The sequence below is a fragment of the Letharia columbiana genome (genome assembly GCF_014066305.1).
Source record: "Letharia columbiana isolate WasteWater2 chromosome Unknown Sc0000010_s0, whole genome shotgun sequence".
In the NCBI taxonomy this organism is placed as follows: Eukaryota; Fungi; Ascomycota; class Lecanoromycetes; order Lecanorales; family Parmeliaceae; genus Letharia; species Letharia columbiana.
The window spans coordinates 161090-182072 of NW_023501047.1; the positions used below are offsets into that span (position 1 = coordinate 161090).

The window sequence follows — 20983 nt, forward strand, 5'->3', positions numbered from 1 at the left end:
AATGCTCCTTGAACTGACAAGGATCTGTTTCATCGGGCAGTGACGGGCAGTGACGAGTAGAGACGAAGCTTCCAACATGGATTGCTGAGCACATTAAGTGAATAGTGTATACATCGCAAATATCTCACAGGCATTAGATAGACAAAAGCTCTCCTTGGGATATCAGATTGTAGCTGCAGAGAAAATGCTTGAACCTTCCAATGCACCCTTGACCGCTTTGATTCTACCTACTTGCTCCCGCTCAGCTGCCCACGGTGGATTGCTCAAGCCGCAGAATAAGATCCCAAATTCCAGAATCATCATTGAGGAGCAGCAAAGAATCTACTGCTCTCAATAATTTGCTCATCTCCATTCGCAAAATCCCACCCAACGATTTTCGGATCCTGAGAGCAACAAATAATCCTTCTAGCATCGAATTGCAGCTTGAAAACTCTAGCATTAGGTTGCCCAACTTGTGCAGCATTTGGGATTGGTGGGCCAGGCCGTGGCACGTGATGGGGATGGAGCGGTGGAGGTGCTGATGCTGGTAGAGTGGGTGCAGGATTCGGCGTATTTCCTGCTTGACCAGCATTCTGAGGAGCATTCAATGGTCCCCCAGCGGAAAGACTAGGTATGTTAGCCTGCTGCTGAGCTCGCAAAAGCCGCCGTGCGTAAGCACTGTTGGTCCAAGGGGTTTGCGTCGGGTTCTGGGGTTGATTCGGGTTCGGAGGCTGTTGGTGAGTGGACGAACCTTGTTGTGAGGTTGCAGCAGCAGCTTGCACGATTTGTTGAGCTATCTGATGCGCCGGGAGAGGACCTTGGACACCGGCGGCCTGAAGAGGATGCTGTCGTGGTGGCGCTTGATGAGTTTGAGAGTTTAGTGCATGATTTGGGAGATGGAGTGGATTTGATGGTGCCTGCGCTTGTGCTTGAGCTTGGGCGTCCGATCGAGGAATGAGTGGAGGGCCGGCAGCTCGAAGTGCGTCGTCTTGACGTAGCCTCTGCCCAATCACCCATTCATCATCATCTGTCTTCTTCCATATGATGATAGTCTCATCGTAGGAACCCGATACTATACGGCCCCATCGACTTCCGCCACCGCTCGGAGGTATCTTTGCTCCAACACTCTTGATATCTTTAGGTTTCCGTGATCCAGGATTTCCTTGACGTCGCCGCTCAGAGCTAGGAGGAATCAATCCCGCAATACTGGCTGCCTGCCACTGGCGTTGGACTTCCATCGCTTCGGATTCGAGCCTTTCCCTCCCTCCAGGGTGGTCCGCGAATGCCGCTTGAATCGTACGTACAAGCCTCGTGTGGCCATCTAGACGAGCGACTTCGGTCTTGGAGGCTGGATCCCAAATCCGAATCGTGTTGTCGCTGCTCCCACTTACGATCCTTTTCCCATCGTACTGGACGCAAGCTATTCCTTTCGCGTGGGCTTCGACCTTCGCGGAACATTCTCCACTGTGTATGTTCCAGACTCTGAGATTACGGTCTCCAGATGCTGAAACTAATTGGTCCCTGTAAATTTGAATGGCGTTGACAGCAGCTCCATGAAGATCAAGCGTCATCAGGTGAGTATAAGGTTCGAGCAGATGATTTTGAAAATCCACATCGGGTCGTCCATTGCGCAGTGTGCTCGCAATAGCGTTCATGTCAAGGATATAGGAAGGGCAGTGGCCACCACCTGGAGCTCCTTTGACCGGGTAGTCTTTATCCCCAGGCCGTAGCTCCTGTCGATTCCATATCTTGATAGTCTTGTCCTTCGAACATGTCACAAGAAATCGCTTGTCGAACTTCAGATTCAACACCGACTCTCTGTGAGCATTAGTGAGTTGCTTTATCATTTCGCCCGTCGAGAAACGCCAAAGAATGACGTGCGTATCACTACTGCCAGAGATTATGATGTCCTCTTCCTTTCGGTCATCAAACTGCAAGCACAGGACCGAGCCAGTATGGCCTTCTAGCGGCTTCCTGATAAGACGCTGTGCATCTATGTCCCAGATCCGCAGCGTGCGGTCACGACTTCCACTCACTAAATGCTTCCCGTAATATTGTATCGTGTAAACGCACTCGGTGTGAGCATCCTCTGGGTGATCCCGATGAGGTAGCTGAAAACTTTGGAATTGCCCATTGTTCCAATTATCTTCAAGCTTCCGCTTTTGCTTGAAGACGTGATGATAATTCAGACGTGATTGGCCTGGAGAAGCATATAACATAAGAGATTGCGCTAGATGAAGTTTTCCAGGAATTGAGTTTTTCTGACCCTCTTTCGTATCAGGCGCTTCCTTCTTGATCTCATTCCATGGCTGTTTTCCCTGTGCCTTTGAGGGATCCACCTGCCCAAAGGCCTCGGCCGGCTCGATACGAGACCGTTCAGGGGACGCCGAACCGACGTCCACCATCTCGGCATCATCTCCAGGCTCCTGATTGACCTGACCGTTGTCCTGTTGAGCATTCTGAGAAGTTTGGCGTGTTGGTCGGGAAACCCTAGGCAGTGCCTTATACAGTTTTTGCGCGCTTTTTTCCTCGGTCCTTGTAGTCGGCGAACGTGACCCCACTGCCCTCTGGTTATAATTGTTTTCAAAGTGCTCAATCTCATCCATTCTCAAGCCCCACCCTTCAGTCTTGAACTTGTGCTTCCAGAGTCCACTATCGAGCACTCTTTCTCTCCAGGCTCGAGAAACCCTAGATGCTTCCAGCAACAATGGGGGATCTAGGCAAGCAAAGATCTGCGACATGATCTCCGCAGGAAAGATGGTGATCGGATCTTTGTGGAAGAGGGGCCATAACCGATCAACGACGGAGGCTATGGAGGAGACTCTGAGGGTACGTAGCATGTTATAAACAAATTCTACGCATGTTAGTAAGGTCTGCTATAAGCCGTAACATTGTGGGGAAAAGCTGGTATTGCTTACCACTCTTCTCCCCTTCGCTGAGAGCCATCACAGCGTCAAAAGCTGTCTGTGTTGGCAGCATATCGTCTCCTTCTGGCTCCATTCTCATTGGGGAATCAGGGTCATCTTGACTTCTTGTATCCTCGGAGTAGCCTTCATCAACTTTGTAGGAGGGATCCATCTTAGTAGAGACCATAGGAGGGTAGGCTCGGGTTCGATAGCCTTCCATCGCGATTGAGATAGTCTCAGGCTACTGTAGGAATGACTCAAGTCCTCACGGCGACTTTACGTTGAATGTTCGATGAAGACTGCAGCCGTCCTTCTTTCGTAGGATTGAGTATCATTATTTCTTGGCGCTCACTCTGTGCGTAACAACGCAAATAGACCGACGCGTCGAGAATTGAACTAGGAGAGCCATGAGAAGGTATGCGGTCTGGCTCTCGACCGTTGTTTGGTTTCTCCAAGCCCCAAGCCCTTGGGCGTTTACTGGGGACCTGTGAGGCTGACGCCATATCCGCTAGTGGTCGCTTAGCTAGCGCTCCCACCAAGGAACATCTTGTCGAACACCTAAAAGTAATCTACGCAGCAAATCTTCACGCTCACTATTAACGATATCGACAATCATGGTAAGCTTAGCACCATTTCTGGGCTCAATTAGTATCATGAATGCTACATATTCTTGATCCAATGAGACCTTCCGCCACCTGCTGGAAGCTCTCTCGAGCGACCCAGCACTGGTGAAGAACAAAAGGCTTGAGCCGTGAGCTTGCAGCAATGCAGCTCGTGGTCTCTCTAGAGTTCAAAGAAGATCTTACTTGGTGAACACGATTCGCTGATGATCTTCTTTTCTCAATGACAGCCTCCCAAGCAAGGCAAGAAAGCCACTCCGGCGCCTTTCCCCCAGAGTAAGGCGGGGGCTACTAAGAAGACCGCGAAGGTGAGTTGCTTCCTCCTCCCGCCTAAATTTTCCCTCCTTCCGATATCTGGTCCCATCCGCATTACGAAGATCAGAGAGTCTCTAGAATACTAACCGTCTGCCTTGAATGTGTAGAATCCCCTCATCGAAAAGCGTCCTCGCAACTTCGGCATAGGCCAAGACATCCAACCGCGCCGCAACCTCTCGCGCATGGTAAAGTGGCCCGAATACGTCCGCCTACAACGCCAAAAGAAGATCCTCAACCTCCGTCTCAAAGTCCCTCCTGCGATCGCGCAGTTCTCCAACGTGCTCGACCGTAACACCGCCGCCCAAACCTTCAAGCTCCTCAACAAATACAAGCCAGAAACCAAAGCCGAGAAGAAGGAACGATTGCTCAAGGAAGCTACGGCTGTCACCGAGGGTAAGAAGAAGGAGGATGTTAGCAAGAAGCCTTATGCTGTGAAGTACGGGCTCAACCATGTGGTGGGATTAATTGAGAACAAGAAGGCGGGCTTGGTGCTCATTCCTAACGACGTGGATCCGATCGAGCTGGTAATCTTCTTGCCCGCACTGTGCAGGAAGATGGGTGTGCCGTATGCTATTGTCAAGGGCAAAGCCAGGTTGGGCGTTGTTGTGCACAAGAAGGTATGTCACCACTTTGTGCTCCTATTCGCAGTCTACGTAGTATTTATGATTCTGACCATAAACCAGACCGCAGCTGTACTCGCCCTCACGGAAGTCCGCTCAGAAGACAAGTCCGAGCTTTCGAAGCTCGTCTCGACCATCAAGGAAGGCTACTCAGAAAAGTACGAGGAAGCGAAGCGTCACTGGGGCGGAGGTATCATGGGGCAGAAAGCTATCGCCAGGACGGAGAAGAAGCGTAAGGCTTTGGAAAGCGCTATCAGGATCTAGAATAGAACCCTGCTAGATTCAAGCTTGCAAACGAAGTGTTTAGCTAGGCGTTCTTGAGTTTGAATGTGAAATTCACATTCATATTCAAGTTCAAATCCATAACGGCAATCCCAAGTCAGACTCTCTTCAGCTCCGCTTCTCACTTGACAAAACATCGAACAATCAATTCCAAGCATACACCAAAGAATCGATATGCGACATTCAACGATGCAAGTCAGCACTGCAGAGATCGCAATATTCGCCCACTGTGAAAAGTCTGGCTGGACGACATTGCCCACGATACCATAAGTGTTGACCAGCTCTCCAATACTTACCTGTACTAGGGTCTCATTCTACATTACCGCAGCCACAGCGGCCTCCAACTCCTAGCATGCAAACCGCATACTCGAACATTCATAGAATGCGAGCCAAGCACGCGTGCTCATCTGGGGCTAACGGATTGTAAAATCTCTGCACGCTGTCGTCCCATACTGTGGGGAGAAAGGAAGACAGAAATCTACCCCCGGCTTCTTGTGATGCTCACCCGAGGACACCGCTTTTGAGGAGTGGGCTAGGTAACAGAGGGTGATGTAGCGCCTTAGGTGTAGGCCTACTACGTGATCGTAACAGTCCTGGGCTTAGACGTGTGTGGGTTTGGCGTACCCAACATACGTCACTGAGGCATTTCCTCATCAATCATGGGTGTCTTCTACATGTAGTCGTACGGAGAAAGCGGCGGCTTCAAAAGATGCGAAGCAAAACGAGGTCAGAGAGGGAGAATCCTTTTTCTCTTCCCCTGAATCACGCATATCATCTTCAAAATCTTCGCACAAGTCTAACGAAACACCGCCTCGCTCGAAGCGCCTTGCAAAGGCGGTCGCTGGTCCTTGTTTCCTACTGAGGATTCAGTATCTTGTGGAGCCTCACTTTCCTATCCTCTATCAAAGTTGATTCACTATCATCGGTTATGTACCAAAAAGCAATCACCCGCCTATTGTGTGATCTACATACAGGATGTACTTAGATCCAGTCGCTCTCAGCCTGGACGGAATACCTACAGCACAACGCAATAGCACCGACGTCTCTCGTACCATCCCCACTCTTGTTCTCAAAACACTCGCCCTCTGTATAGCTGTCATGGCCGCTTGCGGTCATCTGGGTACCCTACAAGGCCTGTCTGAAAATTGGAGAACGGCACTGCCTCGAAAGATTATGTTGTTCGTCTTGCCTGGCGCAACTGTTGCAGGGGACTTCCTTTACAATTACTTTTACGTTTATTTCGCTTTCTACTGAAGCGTGACTGGTCGTGGAGGTTGCTTTCGCTACTTAGTGTCGGCAGCCGGGTACAGTATCCAAGTTCGAACGAAAACAATCATGTCCGATGGTATTACAACTGGGATCGTCAACATTGGTTTCTTTCCATCTGACTGACTGAGTTACACACCGCTGCCTTGGTCATGGGACAGGCTTTTACTCAATAGTGGCCAGCTCATCAACCTTACTGTTGTCCTAGCCCGGGGTATTGCTAGTCTAGTACTCGTTATCCGGCGCCAGCGTCTTGATGCGGTATTGGTACTTGACTCGATTAACGGTCTTTATGCAATCATTGGGATCCTATCCGTCTGCTACTCCTTCGTCTTCCTGGCGTGTGATGGTAAATTGGAAATCCGTGGTAATGGGATATTACTTTCAACCTGGACTGGCCCTCGCAAAGTCACGATCCCCATTTTGGATAAAATACCCGAATTACTTTCAAGCCAAAGTTCTTGGTCTTCTTTGATTTTTGAACAACTCGTCTGGGCGATGTGGCCCACTAAGTACATGCAGGGGCAAGTCCTCTTAGAAAAAAGATCAGCTCGACGCATTGCTCTACTCATGGGGGATTCGATTTCGAAATCCGTGCCGGTAGTGCTTAGTCTCATCATCAATGTCGCCGTGATGGTAGCTTCAATGGGATCTTCTGGGCAACGTCTTATTCATCGATATATCCGCAGGAGGAGACATCAGGATGTGCAGATGAGTGCTTTCTGGTTCGTCCTCTATGCTATCGCACCATTTATGGTGGGCTGTACGATGCAATACGTGCTATCCTATCTTTTCGCGTTTGGGTATGAGCTATATGTCATCAGGTACGCGCTCGAGGCAAAGACCTGGGGGTCGGACAAATGGCGCTGGTACGATCCGTGGTCGGATTTCTTCGTCTATTGATATCATTACAGACATCCCCAAGTTTAAATCTGCTCTGGCTTGTGTGGCAGTGAAGCGGCTTGAATTTCGAGTAGGTTCGGATTATTCGTGAAGGATGTGTTCAGTCGTGTGTCCCCAATCAATTCATCTGGGAGACGCTACTGTGATCGGCACAGAGAGCGTTCACAAGTCCGACATCACTTGTTACACTTCTCCACAACGATGACGGCATGTGCAGTAAGAATACGTCGTCATCCAATGGGAATCCAAAAAATTCCGAGAAATGCGTGCCAAGATCGCCTTTACATTCATATGTATTTCGATGATTATCAGGTAGCGAGTAGGATTTCATCTTTGAATTCCTAATCTCCCAATTATTAATCATATTAGAAATAATCTTGAAGACCTCGTCCGGCGAAAATTTGACCATTTGGACTACCAAAAAAGCTCCACTACCGGTTGCACTGACAGTTGATAGTTGGTTTCGATTTGTATGATAGTTGGTGCAGTTCAGGCCTCGAACCCAACCATTCCAACAACTGCCAACCCTGCCTCGACCCAGATCTCCTTGTCCTCGCGGTTTAGGCGTCGATCAGAGGTGACATCTCTCAAACAACACCAATCTAAGCGGCTTGCTATTTTGGACGCAGTCCGCCTCTGATGGGAAACCTTCTCGCCCAGATCAGGAGCTCGGTTCGATCCCGCACGATTAGGATCTGGTCTGGTGTGCAAGGCGTGCGATGGCCTTCATCGATACCGCGCGGTATCATGATTGAGCTTCTAGCAGCAGGCCTGAATCCCAGTAGCTCTTCGCTAGAAGGCACGACTCCGCATCGATGCTGGCTGATGAGGTGGCTTCCATCTTGCTGTCGCGAATGAATCAAGATGAGTGCTGCAGATTGATCTTGAATCATCTGTGTGAAGGTACCAACTGACTTCACGTGATCTGTAAACATTAATAATCGGACCTCCCATGATCGAACCTTACTCCAGAAAGGAGCAAACCCGAACTCGTTGGATAGATGGCATTCCAACCCGATTATGCAATCAACTCAGAATGGTCATACAGCTTGCATCCAGAGACTCATAAAAAAGTGGAACAGATCTCCAAGTGCATGATACTGACGGTCGAACAGTTTTACATCATGCGGCCAACCACAAATCCGATCCTTCCACCCTTTTCGAACACGATTACTGGCCGCGAGCTTGGATCAGAAGATCATAGTTCGACATCTCCATTGACTTTATTGTTAAATGCAGCATCGATACCTCACATCTCCGCCATGCCGAACTTCGCACCCCATCCCGGCGCCTACATCGCTCACGAAACGAAGATACTGACGGAGGCTATATGGAACATTGAAGTCACACGCTTTACTGTAAGAAAACCGCCAAGGCGAGTACCGGCAGAACCGATCAAAATTTCTAGCTCACCGCGCGGTGTATGGCAGCACAGCGCTTTACGCAGCCTCCACGATAGCGACTCCACAGCAAAGCGACTCCATCGAAATCCCTACCAACGCAGGCGCAGAGCCCGAGCTCGAAGGTGGTGATCACGGAACCCCGCTGACGGGCGCGTGTGCAACCGGCCGGCTCTCGGCGGTCAAAGATACCGTATCGAAAGGCGCCGTGATCTGCTACACCAAAGGCGACGAGACGAGCGGCGCTCTCCGTGCCTCGAAGCTGGTTTCCCCGACATGGGAGGCTGGCTGCTCGGTTGGGAGATTTTAGCGAAGGACCTGGCTTCCTGGAGGATGTCGACAGCGGATGAAGAAGCCGGTGCTTGGGGCAGCCAACGCTAGCGGAGAGTGCTCACGCTTGACATTCTGGGTGGTTTTCTGAGCATCACGGAGATTTTGCTTGAAGCCGCTGTTCTGCGAAGACAGCCAAATCCGTTAGGCGGCATCATTGCAGGTCCCGACCGAGCTTGCAAGCTTACCGACGCCGTCCTCTGGATCTTGAATCTTGAATCTTGAACCAACCGTGGGTTTGATCGCTATCCCGGCCCGCTTCCGATCGGGACGCATGAAAGACCTGGCCTGGGCTTTGCGGAGTCTAAGTCCGTCTTGAAACAAAGCGTTTATCAGACTCTTTCCTCAAGGATGCTAGACCTGAGCTTCAAGATGCGTCTATTGGAACCGGAATACCGGGTACCCGTTTGCGGTCTATCGTCTCTCCGAAAACAATACGTTGCGTGCAAGATCCCAACATGCCGGCCCACCTTTTCAACTTCCCCCCTTCTCAAAGAAATCAACCCCTCAATGCCGAGACATTTCAATTCTTCCCTATCTCTTCCGCGATGCTACACAAGTCCGCAAAGCCCACAACCTATGGCTTTTAAACCAGACCCGACTTTCATCTGGGCGTAGCGCCTCGTAAAGGACCCCGCAAATACTCCAAGCCGCCCATGAGCCCCGTATCCGACGACGAAACGATGTCTATGTCAAAGGTCTCCTTAGATCAGGCCGAGGCAGGTCGATGCGACTTAGACCAAACGGTAAGAGCGAGGCTCAGAACTTCATCAAGGTAGAAATGCCGAACCGCGACATCGACGCCCACTTTTGCTTCTGGTCGCTATACGTTTTGCGGATCGTCATCTCCGAGGAAGCTCGTGCGCCGACCGCGTGACGAGACACCAAAGACGTCGTGGCGACGCGGCATCGTACAACTTGCGTTTCAGGCACGTGATCGGAAAGCCGTGCGGGTAAAGTTTCCTGAGATCCAGAGGGCACAAGAAAGCCGCCGGGATTCTACACCCTCGCCGGATCCAGTCTCGGAGCTGTTATCGCTGTTGTCTTGTTTCGAAGGGCCTCGTGGGGGAAGGGTGGTATGGAGCTCGGACCTATCTCACACGTATACGTTCCCTCAGATCGGACTAACATCCGCGATTTTGAAGTAAATTAACATACGTATGCGCGCTGAGGTCCCCGGACATATATAAATAAAGATTGTGTGAGGCACTTTTTTAAAGCATGCCAAAGTTGCTGTGCAGCAAATTTATTGCGACAATCCTGCAGGAAACGGGTCCGTCCGTGATGCGATTCCTTAGAAAAGCGGACCCGTGTGTAATGCCATTGTGCAGAAAAACGGATCCGTGGGTCATGCAATTCTGCAGAAAAAGATCTGATCATGATGCGATTCTGTAGAAAAGCGGATGCGTGTGTAATGCGATTCTGCAGAAAAAGATCTGATCATAATGCAATTTTGCATTATATCAAACGAATTCCCGCTACGTGCGCAACGGGTAAGGCCCCGCCCAGGTTGCCCGTCTCAATCCGCCCCGTTGCGCAGCCGGACTTGAAACAGATCCGAATGGTAGTCAACTAAGGCTGTGATGCACTAGGCTAAAACTGCTGTGTTTCAAAATGATCTCACACTAAACCGGTTCGACTGCCTTGAAAGCAATGTAAGGGGACGAGAGACTATATTCGATGAAAAGGGTGTAGTCCAGTCGAGGATCGAGGCCTGTATAGACTGGAACACTCGTTTCGAAGTGGTGTGTCAGGCTTTTGTTGTGGTGGGCGCGTGGCGTTCAAAGAAGCTGCCTGATGGGCCTGATTAGTTCCCGATGCTGTAAGCAATACTGCATTGCCGGCTTTGATGAACTAGGCTTCAGCGACGGTCAACCCGAGCTACATCTTGGCCTGGACGCGCTCAGGTGATCTAGGCACTAACCGCTATTGAGCTATCTCTCGGGCCCTGGCACACGCACGAGTCAGTCAAATGCGTGAAAGCGAGTGTTATGAATGCGGTCACTTTAACATCACGAGCTGTATTATACTGAAGGGTCGATTGCGACATGGACATAGAAGGTATCCCCACCACTAGGATCCGTAAAGATGTGCCCGCAGATGTCGTTCGCGGCGAGTGCAGCGGGACAAGATGACGATTGTCGAGAAGTTCATTTTGCAGAACGGGAATCGCGGTTTAAACAGTCGATGGGAAGATCTTGCACGAGCCGACCGAGTTCTCGGGCGCGACGCCTGACAGGAAAATCGGCTGGACGATCGCTGTGATGATGCGCTAGTTTAACGAGAGGAGAAAAAAGTGTGAAGATATAGGATTCTCGGAGAAGTATGCCGAAATGGGTCAGGAGAGCTCGAGACTAGCTTGCTAGAAAGTCTTACCACTGGCTGTGAGCATGATGCCGGCGCAAACGAGGTACTGGAATTGGGAGGGGGACGCTCTCCTTGCCATTCCGACTGTGGTGTGGGGCTGAGTCCGCGTCCGAGTTAGGAAGTAAAGATACTTGATGGTTACGTGATGGTCTCGGGCTCTCTGTTGACGTGAGGCGCGACACGGAGGTACGATGCACCAAGCATCGTGTCCGAAAGACACAATAGAAGGGGCTCTCTAGCATTGAATTTTCCCGGATACAATTCGACTCGACTTCGCACAGGTCCTTTCCCCTTGAATTCCAGGGCCCAGCTAGCATGTTCACCTTGCCCCATGTCTAAAGGTATCATGGCTCCCTTCTATCAAACGTGCCGGTCCTGTTGCGTCCTACCTTGTCAGTAACCCAGAACAGATAAATTCTCGTGAGAAGACTAGATTTCACAAAGCCGAGTCTCAACTTGTCTCGGACTGGCGAAGCGATCTCAAACCCCGATTTCGTCCAGAATCGAGTTGATGAAGGCACACCGCTCCATCACCTGCTCCCACGCCAATGCTTTCTCACGCTCCGATTTGGCTCCACCACCTGTTCCAGAAGACATGCTTGCGGGACCACTGCCCTGCGGTCCTCCTACAACATACAAGCTCAGATCTTTCGGATACTCTTTGCTCAAAGCCTGTTCACTTTGGTCCGAGTACGCGATCGGCCAATCTTTGAAAGTTCGACCTCTTGAAATCGTCGGGTCTCCCGAGTAAGCGAAGGCAGCGGCGCTTCCACTCAACAGAGCAGAAAGGGACTGCTGATCGGGGCTGTTGTCTCCGCCGGCGGCGACGTCTTCGTTCATGAGATACGGAATATCAGAGAGGTGGCAGACGTGCCACTGAGGAACGCCCATGTACTGCAATATCGGACCGAACTTTGTCTGATTCATATTGTACAGACGGATATTCGAGTCGCCGCCGAATCGAGCGTACTGCCAGGTAAAGTCAATGACGGGGCATGTAAACCAGATATCGCGGTTTATCTGTGCTGCTCGATAATAATCTGCTGTCGCTTCCTCGTCGGGGCTGACGAGGTGGATAAAATTGGAGAGTGGGTAGAGGGATAGCAGACGTTGTAGTGAAGACTGCGAGAGACCGAGAACGAATGTCTGAAAGCTTTCGAGTACAGAGGCATCGTCGCTGATGGATGGCTGAGCGTACCAGGCGCCGTCGTTGGTAACCCAGGAGCCTATAATCGGTATCCCTAGATACGGTTAGGATCTATATCGTTGCATCAGTAACAAAGAAAGAAGTGCACCTTTTACAAAAGCTCCCTTACGGAGCAGCACAGAAGGTCGATCGGAAATATAATCGCCGTCATAGCTGGGATAGAAAGCTAGCTCTCCGAAAGGTGGTCTTAATTGTCGAGCAAGTTTCACGGAAGTGTCCATTAAGTTTTCGAGAGGAATCTTTCGCAGACAATCCACAGTTGCTGGAGAGTCTGGATCGTCCTGAGTGCAACCAACAGATTTGGCCACAGTTGCGGTATTGTCTGCTACGAGGCTGCTCATGATGTTAAAATTCGTCCCCGTTGCCCCGGACATCATCCTGTCGGTGCGCTTAGCCTCCATCCTTTTGCGGAGTGGTGGTGCTCTTACATTGCTTTCTGAAAGGGTACTCCTTGAGTGCCTGAGTACGAGACGAGATGCAAGCCAATAGCCATTGCACCCACGCTTTGCCCCACTGCGACAACATTTCCTGGGTCTCCGCCGAAGAATTCAATATTGTCACGGACCCCTGGGTTTTTCTTTTTCAGTAATTCAAAGATAGACTCCTCATTGGCTTTTCCTATACTTACATTCGAAGGCAGCACGTTGATCCCGCAGCCCAACGTTGGTTTGCTTCGCATCTCTCAATGCTTTGTTTGTGGCGTAACCGAACACTTGAGTATTCGTTAACAGCTACACATGAATACCCATTTCAGGGGATCTGGCGTACTGCCCAATCTATAATTGATCCCGACATAGATCACGGATTGGCCGTTTGATTCGGCCTGCCTTACGAGGCCATCCGGTGTATAGAGTATATCAGACGCACTTCCAAGCGCATCGCCACCTAAGCACTCTATCAGCGACCACAAATGTATTCTTCGATTGTGATTTTCATACCGCCATGTATCCAAACCAGAACCGGCAGTTTCGCAGATGAATCAATGTTAGACGGTCGCGCGATCCGTAGGCTAAGACAGTTCTCGCTCACGTTGGTGATAGGACTCGTGAATGGTAGCGGAGGTCCTCGGAGTCCTTGAGGACACCAGGCACCAGCGGCAGTTGCATCGACGATAGTGCCGGGAGGTGGTGCGCAGGGAACAGGTGGTGCAAAGCGATTTGAGCCTGATGTATCTTCGGCGTAGAAAATGTTCTGGAAATGTTCGACGCCGTTTGTAGATGTGCCACGATAGGAAACCCCGGTGCGCGCATTCCGAACATAAGGTGTTGAATAGTTCAATAAAGTCAAAACAAAGGGAGACAGTGAGGTCGAATTCAGTAGCATCGCCGTGAGAAGGACGAGGATAGATATGAATGCGAATAGGAAAGGGTGCTGACGAGGGTTGAGATGGGCGTCCATATTTAGAGAGAATGATATATTTTAGAGCACGTGACCAGGGGGGAAAGCCTTACCTTATTCCGCTCCACCACCACACCATTTCCGGCCCCGGATGCACGCATGCATGTCAGCGCGCAGCAGGTTTCGCTCGCGGGAAACTCTTGCGAATCAATCCTCTGCTTCATAATCCTTAGCTAATAATGCGATATTGAGAGACCGGCCGATAATTCTGATCATCTCTTCTGTCCTCAAAAGATAAGAGATGAACGAAGGTGATACAAGCCTATCTAAACATGATCTAGCGAATCGCGAGAGGTCAGCACTGGCTTGAGGAAGAACAGATGTATCCACGGAGAAATTCGAAGTAACTCTGAACGTTCGAGGGTGAAACTTGAAGAATGGTGGGAGCACGGAGGGATATCCGGTGATATTGCGATGAAGGGCGCGACATATTGTCGCAATCATGGGTAGAATCTTCAACAACGGTCGATTGAACGTTTGATTACCTGATCTACAGGCTATTATGCACAGTGGGTAGTATAGATTCCTCTGCGCCCGGATCCCGATGAACAGCTCTGGAGCTGATGCTACGACGCTACCTGGTATCATACTGTCAAACCGAGCCTAATTATTATTCACAAGAGCGTAACAAGACTGGGCAACATTGCTTCTCCACTCTGTACTTTGCCAGCGTTGCTCAAGCACCCGGTCTCGTAAGTCCTTGCTTGGCCTGTTCACATCATCAGCTCAATCCACGCCGACCACCCAATGAGATACACATACCTTCATCATCTCGATCCTAGCCTTCAACCTACTTGTAACCTCCCCAGCCCTCTTCCAACTGTCCACTGTCTGCCCATCCGGCCCTGTTTCCTCTCTACCTTCAGCCAAAGTCCCACCACTGAGTTCTCTCGTCATCAGCGGCATTTCCGCTTCCCGCTTTCCAACACCCCCGTTCAAACCTCCATTCTCTTTTTCCTCACTTGGGCTATCCATATAGCCCCTCGCTCGCTGGTAGCCCACCTCTCTGCTTTCCGAGCGACTGCTATCATAGCGTTCCGTGCTCGGGTGATGCGGTGCAGGGTCTGGATTCCTGTCTTGGTAGATCTGGTCGTCTGAGGGAGGACTGTGATCGCGAACGGTTCTGTTGAGCTCCCGCTTCAATCTCTCCATTTCTCTGCCTTGTCTATGCACCATGCTCTCTGCGGTTTCTGCTTCAGAACGTGCACGGACGAGCTGGGTTTCTTTGGCTTTGATACTGAGACCGTCTCGCTTACGATCATCGTTCAGTTGCGCATTTTTATGTTCTAATTCATGGATTTGGGACATAAATTTTGCTTTCTCTGCCCGTAGATCTTCGGTGACTCGCTGCAAGTGCTCCTTTTCTGCGCGTAGGTCTTCAAATTCAGCGCGTTCGGCAGGGGTCATGCCTGGAGGGGCGGATGAAGGAGGCGGTTCGATCTGTGCGGTTGAGGGTTTTCCTAATGGACGGCCAGCGAGGCCGCGGCCTAACTTGGGAGCTGGTGTTTCTTCGTAGGGGCTGGGGGAGCTGATGTTTCTTCGAGGTGATTGGAGGGTTGGAGCAGGACCGGCGCCCGCGAGCTTCTTTTTCACGCCGGCGGAGGGTGCAGTAAGGCTAGACTTTGGCATGCTACCTAACTTAGATGGTATGGCTTTACCTGCTGCTGGCTTAGGTTGTGGTGATGGCGCTGCTGGCTTTTCCGCTTGTGGTGTGGAGGGCCGCTTGACAGGAGGTTTCAGACCCGGAGCGGCCTTCTTGACCATTCTCTTCTGCGGAGGCGGAGCGGCTTTTGGCGGCGGTGCGACAGGTTTTGGCTTGTCCTTTGCTTTCACTACTGCGGCGTCACAGTACTCCTTTATCTTTGTTTTTCGAATGTCATCGAGACCTTCTAGGTACTGCTGCATTTGCCTCTCGCCCATGATCTTCATCAACGTGCCGAGAGTCTCAGCGCCACCAGCTCTAGTAGCTTCATTTGATTCAGTCAACAGCTTTGTGGCTGCATCTGCTATTGACTTCACCTCCGGTTTCGATGGCGCTTCCCTAGTTATCTTGAGACACCGAATCAAGAATCCGAGCGTTTCTGACTTGACCTGAGGATTCTTGTGCTTCAAGAATTCGAGGATGTCCTCTAGACATTCTGAAAGACCAGTCGACAAGAAGACCGCATCCAGAGCCTGACCTAACGCTTCTGCTACTGACTGTTTCTTTTCCTTTAGCCGTTCCATGATTGGGGCCAATATCCGACTTCTGTATTTCGCAAAACTTTTTCGTAGGCCTTTTGCGAGGACAGTAATGCAATTAGCGGCGACCGTGACCACAGCGACGTTCGCATCTTTCATTGATTTGGCGAGCCCTTGTATTACTTCATCGTAGTGACCGTCCTGTATTCGCTCGGTATTAGCCACTTCGTAGAATTCGTCAAGAGTTTCCTTGCGGTCCTTCCATTTCGCTGACGCTAACTTTTCGTGGAAGTCGCTTGGCATCTTCTTGATCACATCAACGGGCTCAGCTAGGTCAAATGCCTCGACCTCCGGAACTTCCTCGGCCTTCGCCTCATCAACTTCGGCGTCCTCGTCGCCAGCAGGAGCAGCTTTTTTTGCGTCCTGTTGTGATCTAAGTAATCGATCCTGCTTCGGTGCTGGCTCCGACTTCACTCCCTCGAACAACTTTTCCAGGTCTTGCTGTTGTACGGGCTTGAGATCATTCCAGAACGTTGTCTTCATAGCTTCTCGAAGCCACCGATAAAGTTCGACGGCGAGATTTGACGCTTCCGCACGTACATTCTTGTCTGCATGGCCAAACGCTTTTGGTAGAGCCTTCAGTGGTGGCTTCGGTTCTATTATTTTCACACCATAGGCATGATACAAGGCTGTCAATGCTGCGAGTGTTGCCGCAACGATTTTTGGCTGCTTGTTCGACAGACCTTGGAGAAGATCTTCCAGTAGTGCATCTGCTTTGCCTTCGACCTCAACATAGAGTAATAGTGCCTCGACAGAGCTCTGTTTCGTTGCCGCTTTGGTCGAAGACAGGCCCTTCTCGACAATAGGAGTAATTGTTGCACTTCGAGACCTACATCCATCTCATTCAGCGCTGTTACTTCCGCAGTCACTCGAACATCGCTGCTCACCTCGAAGCTGCTTGTGCACCTCCAAACTTGAGGAAGGCGCACAAAGCATTGACTCCCTCTTGTTGCGCCGCTACATTTGAGTCCAGAATAGCCCCTCGCCATAATCCAGAGTCGAGTATGAAAGGTTTGAAAGCCGGATGTGATTCGTCCGGGGTTCCCGCGAATGTTTTTGCAGCATCTTCGTAGCCTTCCTTTCGCACTTTCCAATTCTATTATCTTTTAGCCAGATATCGAGCGTTCTGAGATTCAACATTACCCACCTTGTGCGTGAAACGATCAGGTAATGGTAAGGAGCTGAAGTCCTCCTCTTGCTCCGCCATATGTGTAGATAAGAAAACACAATGCTTTGTTCGCTGCGGGCTGCCGAAGGAGACTTTGATGTCTCGAGTGTTGGGGTACGAGGAGTGAACGACCTATGATCGCTGTTAAAGTGCGAGGCTTCACGATATTCAGTAGCAGGCTTGGAGAGTGTAGCGATGATCTTGGTCGCGCAGTGTCGTAGATGATGCTGGCTGCAGACTGACGTGAATGTCAACAAAAGGCGGGCTTGGCGGGCCGCGGCACCGTTGTTGCTCCGCGTTCTGGGGTGGAATGCGACCCCCCTCTGCATCAAATACCACATACTATACCCAATCAATGAGTACCTACTTACACTGTATTCTCTCAAAATAATGCTCGTTTGTTTTGGAGATTGGAGCCTCCAGATCAACGCTAGCCATCTCCCACTACTCTACCCAGAAATCCCCGCAGGAATGATCTTGAGGACTCGCTGCGTTTCTGTGTCACTCAACGTAGCGCGGAACCAGAATTAAGCCCAGAATTATAAGATTATACAGACTATCCTCACGTTATAATAGCGGGCCTGAGCCAGGAAGAAATTTGAAGCTCGAAAGCTTGAGCAGTCTCGCCATGAGCCAGCTTCTTACGACACGGCAAGCAGAGGAGCTGTGAGTAAGCATTCAATATGGCCATCAGCTCGTGCGCGCTCTGACCTCTCTAGCCACAAATCCATAATCGCCTACCTGTCTTCCACAAAACTCTCCAGCAGCGCAGCCGCACTCAGGGAGGAGCTAGGCATAGGGGACTCCTTTGACGATGCTACGAGCAAGAAGTATGAGGGTCTTCTGGAGAAGAAATGGACAAGCGTGGTCAGACTACAGAAGAAGGTGGGTCTCAACATCAAAAGATGCCAACAGTCAAGCTGAACCAGCTGTTATAGATAATGGACCTCGAGTCTCGCAACTCAAACCTCCAATCCGAACTTGACAGTGCAACACCCACATCCCTCTCCCGCCGAAACCAAGACCCAGCGTCCTGGCTTCCTCGCTCCCCTGCCAGGCATACACTTCAATCTCATCGCTCCCCTGTCAACTGCGTTGCATTCCACCCAATCTTCTCCTCACTCGCCTCCGGCTCTGAAGACACGACCCTCAAGATCTGGGACTGGGAGCTCGGCGAGCTCGAGCGCACATTAAAAGGCCATACAAAACCCGTTCTGAGTTGTGACTTTGGTGGTCCACGAGGCGGCACACTGCTCGCCTCTTGTTCTTCAGACCTCACAATCAAACTCTGGGATCCCTCAGACGAATACAAGAATATCCGAACACTACCGGGCCACGACCACTCTGTGTCAGCAGTGCGCTTCGTACCCTCGGGAGCAGCAGGCTCTCCAGCCTCAGGCAACCTCCTTGTCTCCGCCTCCCGCGACAAAACGCTCCGTATATGGGACGTTAGCACAGGCTACTGTGTCAAAACGCTCCGCGGGCACGTCGATTGGGTCCGAGATGTAGCACCCAGCTTCGACGGACGATGGCTGCTATCGGCAGGCAATGATCAGACCGCAAGATCATGGGATGCTAGCTCCGGCGAAGCCAAAGCCACATTTCTAGGCCACGAGCACGTAATTGAATGCTGCATCTTCGCTCCTGCTGCTTCCTATCCACATCTAGCGACCTTGGCAGGATTGAAGAAGCCGCCACCACCTAGTAGCTCAGGCGAATACCTCGCCACCGGCTCGCGAGACAAAAGCATCAAGATCTGGGACTCACGAGGCACTCTCATCAAAACGCTCATAGGCCACGACAACTGGGTCCGCGCACTCGTCTTCCATCCCGGCGGCAAGTACCTTCTCAGCGTCAGCGACGACAAAACGATACGATGCTGGGATCTGGCTCAAGAAGGCAAGTGTGTGAAGACGATCGATGATGCGCACGGGCATTTCGTGAGCTGTCTACGGTGGGCGCCGGGAGTAATGAAAGGGCCCGTGGTGAACGGCTCTAACGGAGATGCGGGAGGGAAGGGAAAAGATGATCCAGGCGGGCAGGAGACGATCAGATGTGTGATGGCAACTGGGAGTGTCGATTTGAACGTTAGGGTTTTCGCTAGCTGATGATACCATAGCAAGTGCTTTTTTTCTTGTGAAGAACGGAAGCAGGAATGATTGCTTATAAGAAAAGCAACCAAGATCTTTTTTTCGAATGCGCTGTACTTCCCGACATTTGCATTGTGAAATGATCAGTGACTAGACTCCAAGAGCTGAACATGATTGATATATCTGGAAACCTCGAACCCCTTTAGATACGCTAATAGATTGACTCAACGCCCAAACTCCAACTGAACGCCTTTCTTCAACCAGCACCCCCAGCCCTCTCACTCTCTTGACTCAACGGCGAGCTTCCAGCCCCCTCACCTCTCGTCACCAACTCTGTCCGCGCAGTCTCTCTCGACACGGTCCCCCTCATTAGATCGTCACCCGCCAACTCCTCAGGCGGCCCCGGTACATCATGGAATCCGTTTACATTAGGCGTCACAGGACTGACTCCGTACGCCGGATGGTGCTCGTTAATATACGTGCTCCCCGCCAACTCCGTCGGCGTCATTACCCTGCCTGGTGCATGGCTTCCCAAAGGCGTGTTGAACCATATCGCGTTATCCGGCAGTGGTGGTGTGGGAGGGCGGATCGTATGAGGACTAGGCAGCTCGGAGACGGCGGGTTGTGATCCATTGAAGCCGCCTTGGTACATATTTCCAGACTCGGGCTTAGGCATATTGGCTTCCTCTCTTTGAGCGCGTTTCTGGGCGCGGCGTTTTCGGATGAAGATGGCGAGTGCGATTAATGCGAGCGCTCCACCACAAGCCGCGCCTACAGCGATACCGACTTTGGCGCCCACCGATAGTGCGGATTGTTGTCGTTGCCTGAGGGCGTAGCGGAGAGTGAAGACTTCGGTGTTGATCATACTAACCGATGCTCCGGAAGCACTCAGTGTTGCATTCGGGGATTGAACGGCCGGGCTTGATGTTGTGTAGCAGGGTGTCTCGCCTGCGAGAGCGGAGGTGTAGACTGACCAGCCACTGCTCGGAATGTAAGCGGAAGAGAGAAGAGATCAACACTGAAGAGAAACTTACGTAGGGCAGCATGCATTACTTGTAGTAAAATAATCTTGAGGACAAATACTAAGCTTTCCTCCAACATTGATATTGAAGGGACAGCACTCAGGGGCTTCTTCCGAACAGCCCATCCATGGGTACTCAAGAATTTCGCCAGCGTTCAGCGTGGTTGTCGCGATTTGTGGAATAGTACATGTTCCTGTCAAAAGCGGCTTCCCAGTGAACGTAGCCACGGGCCCTGTAGTAGCCACGCTAGGACCAGCTTCGACACTTCCATTATTGTAGTTCGTTGGGAATGCGCCTTGGTCGTTAACCGTCGCCCCTAGCCGGTTGGTCAGGATGGTCGTAAGTGAGCCCCGAGAGTCTGTAGTGGTCTCGCTGGGACATCCTATAGAAAACGAAACAGTGACATTGACATTCCCACAAACCTGTGAGTTGAAATTTGTGGCCGCTGCAGATAGGTCAGCAGACGATCAAGGCTGTGTCCCTCGGATTCGTGTACCTGTTTGGTCCGCCTGATCACAATTCTGTGAGAGACAACAGGCAAAGGAGTTGAGGTAGGTGACACTGTTACACAGACAGTGGATGTCCACACTCTCACAGCTCCCCTGAGACGCTGTCGCATTTTGGAGGCACGTTTGCTGGATGTAAGCAGTCAGCAAACTCTCACTACCAGCATTCAATCCATTCGACTTACAGCGCACGCCGGTAGCGCAGCCAGAGCTCCGCCGCCAGATGTTGACGCTGAAAAGGCTGTCGCCGCCAAAGTAGCAATGACAATAATTTGTGGCAACATTGGGACAGCGTTTTAATTCTGTTTCCTTGGTAGGAAGAGACGATACATTTCGAGGCAATGACGGTATACAGAAAGACTT

General features: G+C 51.0%; 6 protein-coding genes across 6 annotated transcripts; 2 read left to right on the top strand and 4 right to left on the bottom strand.

Moving 5' to 3' along the window:
• Positions 1 to 299: 299 nt before the first annotated feature.
• HO173_003909 (uncharacterized protein) lies at positions 300 to 3105 on the bottom strand (the record flags this gene model as incomplete). The annotated part of the gene is made up of 2 exons (XM_037305833.1): positions 300 to 2833; positions 2898 to 3105. The coding sequence occupies 2 exons, from the start codon at positions 3103 to 3105 to the stop codon at positions 300 to 302; spliced, it is 2742 nt and encodes a 913-aa protein (XP_037167026.1).
• A 394-nt stretch (positions 3106 to 3499) lies between these two features.
• HO173_003910 (uncharacterized protein) lies at positions 3500 to 4704 on the top strand (the record flags this gene model as incomplete). The annotated part of the gene is made up of 4 exons (XM_037305834.1): positions 3500 to 3502; positions 3736 to 3813; positions 3928 to 4437; positions 4504 to 4704. 4 exons carry the CDS (start codon positions 3500 to 3502, stop codon positions 4702 to 4704), a joined length of 792 nt encoding a protein of 263 aa, XP_037167027.1.
• A 6764-nt stretch (positions 4705 to 11468) lies between these two features.
• Positions 11469 to 13593, bottom strand: HO173_003911 (uncharacterized protein; the record flags this gene model as incomplete). Its single annotated transcript, XM_037305835.1, has 6 exons — positions 11469 to 12229; positions 12284 to 12573; positions 12624 to 12762; positions 12824 to 12907; positions 12964 to 13080; positions 13134 to 13593. The coding sequence occupies 6 exons, from the start codon at positions 13591 to 13593 to the stop codon at positions 11469 to 11471; spliced, it is 1851 nt and encodes a 616-aa protein (XP_037167028.1).
• A 676-nt stretch (positions 13594 to 14269) lies between these two features.
• HO173_003912 (uncharacterized protein) lies at positions 14270 to 17041 on the bottom strand (the record flags this gene model as incomplete). The annotated part of the gene is made up of 4 exons (XM_037305836.1): positions 14270 to 14302; positions 14356 to 16663; positions 16722 to 16930; positions 16982 to 17041. The coding sequence occupies 4 exons, from the start codon at positions 17039 to 17041 to the stop codon at positions 14270 to 14272; spliced, it is 2610 nt and encodes an 869-aa protein (XP_037167029.1).
• Positions 17042 to 17630: 589 nt separating this feature from the next.
• Positions 17631 to 19110, top strand: HO173_003913 (uncharacterized protein; the record flags this gene model as incomplete). The annotated part of the gene is made up of 3 exons (XM_037305837.1): positions 17631 to 17668; positions 17722 to 17887; positions 17941 to 19110. 3 exons carry the CDS (start codon positions 17631 to 17633, stop codon positions 19108 to 19110), a joined length of 1374 nt encoding a protein of 457 aa, XP_037167030.1.
• Positions 19111 to 19348: 238 nt separating this feature from the next.
• HO173_003914 (uncharacterized protein) lies at positions 19349 to 20904 on the bottom strand (the record flags this gene model as incomplete). The annotated part of the gene is made up of 4 exons (XM_037305838.1): positions 19349 to 20072; positions 20127 to 20559; positions 20611 to 20749; positions 20806 to 20904. The coding sequence occupies 4 exons, from the start codon at positions 20902 to 20904 to the stop codon at positions 19349 to 19351; spliced, it is 1395 nt and encodes a 464-aa protein (XP_037167031.1).
• Between the last annotated feature and the right edge of the window lie 79 nt (positions 20905 to 20983).